This window comes from Micromesistius poutassou, assembly GCF_964030765.1.
Source record: "Micromesistius poutassou genome assembly, chromosome: 21".
In the NCBI taxonomy this organism is placed as follows: Eukaryota; Metazoa; Chordata; class Actinopteri; order Gadiformes; family Gadidae; genus Micromesistius; species Micromesistius poutassou.
This window is the reverse complement of record NC_140291.1, coordinates 2,984,281-2,991,780: the sequence shown is the minus strand read 5'-3', so window position 1 is coordinate 2,991,780 and position 7,500 is coordinate 2,984,281. Positions and strand designations below refer to the sequence as shown.

At 59.0% G+C, this 7,500-nt stretch overlaps 2 protein-coding genes across 3 annotated transcripts in view; both read left to right on the top strand.

The window, feature by feature from the left end:
* LOC311366528 (synaptopodin 2-like protein) overlaps nt 1-4,097 on the top strand; it is a 12,701-nt gene extending 8,604 nt beyond the window's left edge. Inside the window, exon 5 of the mRNA XM_084485314.1 lies at nt 628-4,097. Coding sequence (XP_084341440.1) covers nt 628-4,079 — 3,452 coding nt within the window. The 3' untranslated portion in view covers nt 4,080-4,097. The remainder of the gene's footprint in view (nt 1-627) is intronic.
* A 2,720-nt stretch (nt 4,098-6,817) lies between these two features.
* myoz1b (myozenin 1b) overlaps nt 6,818-7,500 on the top strand; it is a 9,682-nt gene continuing 8,999 nt past the window's right edge. For both annotated transcript variants that reach the window (XM_084485286.1, XM_084485284.1), the window contains exon 1: nt 6,818-6,976. The gene's annotated coding sequence lies outside the window, so the exon portion shown is untranslated. The remainder of the gene's footprint in view (nt 6,977-7,500) is intronic.

Genomic DNA, 7,500 nt, shown 5'->3' with positions numbered 1-7,500 from the left:
AAACACACATCAGATGTGTATTTCCGGACATTTCCACCCGGACCCCCACTCCCACTCATTACACACTCTGATCTAACCCCCATGGACTGTATGACTCATTCTCTGTTTTTTGAATCCTGCAGCACACATTACTGTTGCTCACCGCTAATCCTTATTCCCTGTCAGCAGCCCCTTTTGATTCTGATTCAGTGTCTGAGTTTATACATTTCTCCGTTTTCTCTTCACGTGTTCTATTTTGGGCTTTCCCCCCCCCCTTTTCTATCTAATCCGACAACCATATTTATATGTGTTTTTAATTTTTTATTCCATTGGATTTCATCTATAAAACATTTATTAACCATCATTTTTTCTCACATTTGATCCTCCTCTGTCTCTCTCTCTCTCTCTCGCTCTCTCTCTGTCTGTGTGTGTGTATGTGTGTGTGTCTCTCTCGCTCTCTCCTTGTCTCTCTTTGTTTCCCTCTCTCTATCTCTCTCCCCCTCCCTCTCTCTCTCCCTCTCCCTCTCCCCCCTCTCTCTCTCCCTCTCCCCCTCTCTCTCTCCCTCTCCCTCTCCCCCCCCTCTCTCTCTCTCTCCCCCCCCCCCCTCTCTCTCTCTCCCCCCTCTCTCTCTCTCTCCCCCCCTGCAGAGCTGCACCGCGGCGAGAGCGTGGTGGAGAAGCAGGTGAAGGAGGCGCGCACCAAGTGCCGATCCATCGCCTCATTGCTGACGGACGCGCCAAACCCCAACTCCAAGGGGGTGCTCATGTTCAAGAAGCGCCGGCAGAGGGCCAAGAAATACACGCTGACCTGCTTCGGCAAGGCCGAGGGGGAGGACACGGAGGGGGAGACCGGGGGGGAGACTGAGGAGGAGGAGGAGGAAGGAGGAAGCTCGGCCCTCAGCGGCTCCGAGGTGGAGGAGGAGGATTTCTCGGCGTCCTACGACCCGACGTGGGACAGCGGCTACCTGGACCTGCTGGACCGCATGAGCTCCGCCTGCCCGGGCACCACCCCCACCACCCCCACCACCACCCCCACCACCCCCACCACCCCGACCGCCAATCGCAACCCGGGGCGCGACGGCTCGGCCTATCAGAGCCCGACGTCAGAGTACGCGGGGTTCAACGGCGTGGCCTTCCCAGGCCCCAGGCTGGAGAACGGCGGCGGCGGCGGCGCGAAGTGCAGGCCGATCGCTGCTGCTGCGCACGCGGCGGCGGCGGCGGCTCCCAGCTCCGCCCCCATGTCCCCCCACGCCGCGCCGCTGACCAACGGGGCGTCGACGGTGGTCAGCCGGGCCAGCGTGGTTCTGACCCCCGCGGCCAATCAAACGCCGGGTGCTTACCAAGCTGGGGCCCAGCAGCACTATCATCACCAGCAGCAGCAGCAGCAGCCCGCTGCCTACCAGCACCTCGATCCCGCCGTACACTCGGAGCACAACCTCCCCGCCGCCGCCGCCGCCGCCAACCCCAACGCCGCCGCCGGCGTCCTGAACCGCACCGCGCGGCCCTTCGGCTCCGGACCCAGCTCCGCCCGAGCCCCCGTGGCCCCCGTGGCCTTCCGTCCGCCCCAGCCCAGGCCCCCCGCCGCCGCTGCCCCAGCCGCCGCCGTTGTTGCCACGGCGACGAGGCCGGCGACGGCCGTCTCCGCCGTGATGATCCAGCCGCAGCGGCCGTTGCCGGGGCCCGAGTCCAGGAGAGCGGTGTCCACCACCTCGCTCTACATCTCCCCAAGAGGCAACGGCGGCGGCAGCAACGGCGCCGCCGCCGTCGCCTTCCCTCCCCCGCGCCACTCCCCCGCGTCACCCCCGTCCTCGTTGGCCTCCGCCCAGACCAGCTTCTCCCCGCACTATTCAGGGCCGCCTGCCGCATTCCCCGCCCCCTCCGCTCCGTTCTCCCCTTCCAGCGCCGCCCCTCCCCTCGCCCAGCCCGCTCAAGGTCCACCGAGCTATCAATCAGCCTCGCAGCTCTCCCCCCACCCCTCCCCTCCTCACTCTCAGCCCTACCCCCACCCCTCACCTCCACAAGCTCAGCCTTACTCCCACCCCTCACCCCCTCACTCTCAACCCTACCCCCACCCCTCACCTCCACAAGCTCAGCCTTACTCCCACCCCTCACCCCCTCACTCTCAACCCTACCCCCACCCCTCACCCCCTCACTCTCAACCCTACTCCCACCCCTCACCTCCACAAGCTCAGCCCTACTCCCACCCCTCACCTCCACAAGCTCAGCCCTACTCCCACCCCTCACCTCCACAAGCTCAGCCCTACTCCCACCCCTCACCTCCACAAGCTCAGCCCTTCTCTCCCGTCTCTCAGTCACTTCCCTCTCCCAATGGCCCCGCTCACCTCCCTTCCTTCTCTGGTGTCTCTGGCCCTCCTCTTCCCCCCACCCAGCACCCCGCTGCTCCAACCCAGTTAGCCTTCCAGCCCCAGGCCAACGGGTCTCCATCCCATCCTCCTCCTCCTCCTCCTCCTCCTCCTCCTTCCACCTACACACACCCCCCTCCCCCGCAACCCTTCAGCCCCTATATCAACGTGACAGGTAGCCCTGTGACTCACGCGGCCCCCGTCGCTTCCATGGCAACCGCAGGCTCTCCGCAGCCTCCCCCTCCTCATCCTCCTGCTCATCCGCAGCAGGCCGACTCCCTGGAGTCCCGGGAGCAGCGCATCTCCGTGCCCGCCGCCCGCACCGGCATCCTGCAGGACGCCCGTCGCCGCGCCAACAACAAGCCCATGTTCTGCGCCGTGCAGAACAAGGACGTGTCGCCCAACCCCGCCCTCCTCTCCATGCTGCAGAACATGGACTCCCCCGCGGGGCCCGGCCCGGGCCACGGCGCGCCCGGCGGGGACGCCGGCCACGAGTCCGGGCCCGAGGAGGACTGGCTGCGGCTGGGCGCGGAGGCCTGCAACTTCATGCAGGCCCAGCGGGGGTCCAGGCCCCCTCCCGTGGCCCCCAAGCCCCAGGCGCCCCAGGCGCCCCAGATGCCCCAGATGGAGGGCAAAGGCGGCCAGCTGTTTGCCCGCAGACAGAGCCGGATGGACCGCTACGTGGTGGACCGCTCGCCCTCCGTGGCGGCCGCGCCCTACTCGGTGGTGGACCGCTCGCCCTCCGTGGCGGCCGCGCCCTACTCGCCCGCCCCGGCCCGACAGGCCTCGTCCCCGACGCCCTCGCTGCCGGCCGCCTGGAAGTACTCGTCCAGCATCCGGGCGCCGCCGCCCATCAGCTACAACCCCCTCCTCTCGCCCTTCTGCCCCCTCAAGGCCCAGAAGCAGCCGCAGAAGGCCGAGGCGGGGAGAGCCGCCGCGCACGCGACCGGATCTAAAGCGGCCAAGAAAGGAGGCCTCAAGCCTCTGGAGATCATGACCCATCAGCCGTACCAGCTCAGCTCCTCGCTCTTCACCTACTCGCCCGGCGCTCCGCAGGTGACCTCCGGCCCCCAGCAGCAGCGACCGCAGCAGCAGCAGCAGCAGCAGAGAGGCACGATGGGCGGCTACCAGACCCCCATGCAAACGGCACGAGTGCGCGAGGTCAAGCGCTTCTCCACGCCCCCTCCCGTGGCGACGGGGCCCTCCCTGAAGGTCCTCGTCCCTCGGTCGGTCACCTCCCTGGGCGAGCCCACCTGGCGCTCCGAGCCCGCCTTCTCTCCGGCGGCCGCGGCGGCGGCGCCCGCCTTCTCCTACCAGCCCCACCCCCAGCCCCCGCCCCCTCCGGCCCACCCCCAGCAGCCCGGCAGCCCCGCCTGCTACTTCCCCCAGCCCTCTCAGTGGGCCCCCTCACCCCAGTCCCCTCCGGCTCCACCCGCCCCCACGGCTCCTCTCCCGCAGCTTCCCAACCTGACCCCGGCGCATCAAAGCCCAGGCCCCAGAGGAGGAGGTGGGGGCCCGCCGCCCATGCACATCCCCACGTTTTCCCACCGCCAGGGATCTGGCGCCGATCAGGCCAACAGGCAGTTTATCAGCGCTCCGGACCTGAGCCCCGCCAACGGGTACCGCCCCGAGTCCAGGAGCAGCCAGTGTTCGGTGGGCGGGCCGAGACCCAGGTTCAGCACCAGCAACCTGGGCCTGCAGCCCTGTGTCTGGCGCCCAGGAGCCAGCATGCACTGAGATGGGGGGGGGGGGGGGGGGGGGCGACGGCTCGGGTGGAATAAACTGAACAGCAGCCTCGTGTGGCCAGAAGCATAGAGGACATCTTCACACCAGGGGTCTTTTCAACGAGGCCGCGTTGAGATTTTAATTTTGTAGTGAGCATGGAGTAGTTGATTTTTAATTGGGTTTCATTCGTCAAAATCTGTTCACCATTGCAGCACGTTTTTATGTTTATTTTATTTTTTATCTGTCACTTGGAGCACAATGTAATATTCCCGTAGGGCTGTAGTCGTCCACGTTCAATGTAGTTGTTTGCATTTTATTATTGTTATTGGGAACACTGTGTGACACAAAGAAAATGTAAGAATGACTGCGGTTGACGACGCGATAGTGGAGTTAAGAAACACGTTTCGGACGAGGTCGTGAAGGTCGGAAGACAACTTTGATGAAATGTACTGTAAATACTTGAAGAGATATTAATACTGAGAAGCAAAGATGAATAAAGTCTGAGGAATCAGGACGAAGAATCGGGGATGTGTTAAAAGAAGACGTAGACAGAGACAGAGCGAACTGAAAGAGAGGGAGAGATATAAAACAGACAATGATAGAATCTGCGGAGCTGTCACCAAGCCATCGTCCGCAGATTAGAAAAAACCAGTGTACGTGTTTGCCAACCTCCCAAATCTCATTGAATGTTCTTTGTATTGTACTTTAAGAGCATGAACCATGCTTAGATATGTTATTGACTTTTAGCATCAGTGGTTTATAGATGCACCTACCTGCTCTCAATCACAGTGTTGTTTTGCGTGTGTGCCTTGATATAATCTTTTTTTCACTGGGTGAAAGCACTTTTACCATGAATAAGGTGAGCTGGTGGGGGGGTGGGGGGGAGGCGGGGTGGCATAAGGTTATGTTAAATCTAGAGTAGGGAACTTTTTGGCATGAAAACAAATGCAGTTTGAGGTAAATATATTTTTGGCTGTAACTCTGTACCACAAAGCGGGCTGCGGAATAAAAATAGAAGTCACCTCAGCTGTCTGGCTCTTCTTGTGCCACCTACACACCACGCCGGCTCCCCCCTCTCTCAGCCTATGTCTCTCGCCCTCCCTCTCCTGTCGCTGCCGGATCTATGCAGGCTGCTTTTCGCGTTCGCTAAGTGGACTAAACTGATCGTACTATAGACGTCCGTCTCTCACTGTAACATGCAGAAAGCGTTTGTGGGGGGGGGGGGTTTGCTGTGCAGTCTTTCAGGCCGACGTTTTCAACAGCAGGAAGTGTACCGTGTCTGTAGGGGTCAACGGGCCCCTTTAGATTAAAGGTTGTGTTCTTGAATCGCTGAGGTTAAGACTAACAAAGAACCTTATGGAAAACGATCACACATTATGTAATGCTAATTACGTCCTCACGAATGCAACCTGCTGCCAGCTAATAATCAGCATATGAAATAAACATTGTCAAGCAGCAATTTTAAACATGCATCGCCGTTATCGCCATTATCCAATCCATTCGTCAATCATTCCAGCATACACTGGGTCATCATTGTGTGTGCAGAGTATTGGGAAGACGGTCTTCGGGCTGTGAAGTCCAACCAGGGCTTTAGAAGAGCTCTATTGACCTCCAGCAGGATCAGGTAGCATAAGGTGCTAACTTTATCTGCTGACTTTAGCCTTGTTAAGGCTCTCTTTTAGACTGCAGTGATCTTGTGGGAAACAATGTCTCCCCTTTGTTTCACTTCACAACATAAATGCAACATCCCGATTGGTCAGTGACGCACAGATACCGATAGCCTGCCTTTGTTAACTCCTCTCCTCCCTCTGTCTGAGGTGTGCGTCAGCATCGGTGCACGGAGCGTTTAGCCTATTTTCGGAGCTATTTGGCTCAGTGCTAAATTGTACATCCTGGAGGCCTCTGTGTTTTACTTTGCGGTTGAGGGCAGAACAGGAAGTGATACCTACCACATAGATCCACCATGTTGTCAAACGGCTCAGATAGGTGACAATATCCGACAAAATGGCATCAAAATGGCATCATGGCTCACAGTAGTAACATGTAGGTAACATGTAGGTTGTACAATTGGATGAACCCCTGTGCCAGCAGTGGCCATAAGTAAAGTAATATAATTGTATTCGACTGTAATTAGTCCATCATTTGATTTATATTAAATACGGGGCAGGGCGAGGCCTTGAGACCGACTCGAGAGCCACATTCAGTCTACCTTTCTTCTCCCTCTTACTTATGGATATCCAGCCTATTTCATTTCTCTTCATTTTTTAAAAGGTCTTCCATCACCATATCTCAGTCTACCTTGCAGACAGGTGTGGGTTGCCAGGGCAACCGGCCGTGCGTCACGTGGGGGGGGGGCAGAGGAGGACCCTCAGGTAGTCGCGCTCCGTCTCCCCGGCCGCGGCCCTGGACCTATAGATAGCAGAGGCGTCAGTCATACTAACCCACCCACCCCTGAACTCTGAACCACCCCCCCCACCCCTGCTCCACCTCGACACAACCCCATCAACCCCCAATAACCCCCACCTACCCCCCCCCCACCCCCCCCCCCCCCCCCCCTGCACCCGACGACTCCCACCCCCCTCCACCCACCCAACTGACCACTGACTCCCACACTACCCACCCACAACACCCACCCAACAGACCCCCACCCAACCGACCACCTCCCCCCCGGCCGCCCCCCACCACCCCCCCGGCCGCCCCCCCCCCTCCCTCCACCCCAGCAGGCAGCTCTCTGTCCCTTAACGCTGTGTCAGTCCCAGCGGTAGTGTTTCACTCTCTGCGGGCCCGAGGAGAGCTCAGTCGGTGACAGTCGGGGAGTAGAGTGACCTCACCTGGGGAACTACTTTGTGGAACTTTTACACCCAACGCACCGGCCTTACCTCCAGGATACAGGATACCTCACTCAGCAGGTAATAGTGGGGTGTGTGCGTGTGCGTGTGTGTGTGCGCGTGTGTGTGTGTGTGTGGTGTGGTGTGGTGTTGTGATGGGTGATAACGACCTCCACCTAGCCAGCGGACGTATGTAATAACCACACCTCGTCGTATAAAAAGATGACACCGACGTTTGTGGATTATTATGGCAACGGCGGGAGGGAAACGGATGGCCAAATAATTGAGGTTCTTCCGTGAGCACGAGAGCCCTAAGAATTTGTTCTCCAAAATGGGAGGTGAGGCTATTCCTGTGTTTGTTAAGTGCTGGCATATGTCGTTCTACGGAAGCCCAAAGTCAAAGTCAGATCATATTCAAGGTGGTTTATGTCACTCGATAGCTTTATGAATGAAAGAAAGAGTGGCGGTTACAGAAGCTGCCGCTGGTGTGATATGTAGGCCTAAGCGTTTTACGACATTGTGATATCGGATTTGTTGTTGGTATTATTATGGAGTTGTTGTATACATTTGTGTTAACACCGAACACTTGCATCTTTCCCAACAAC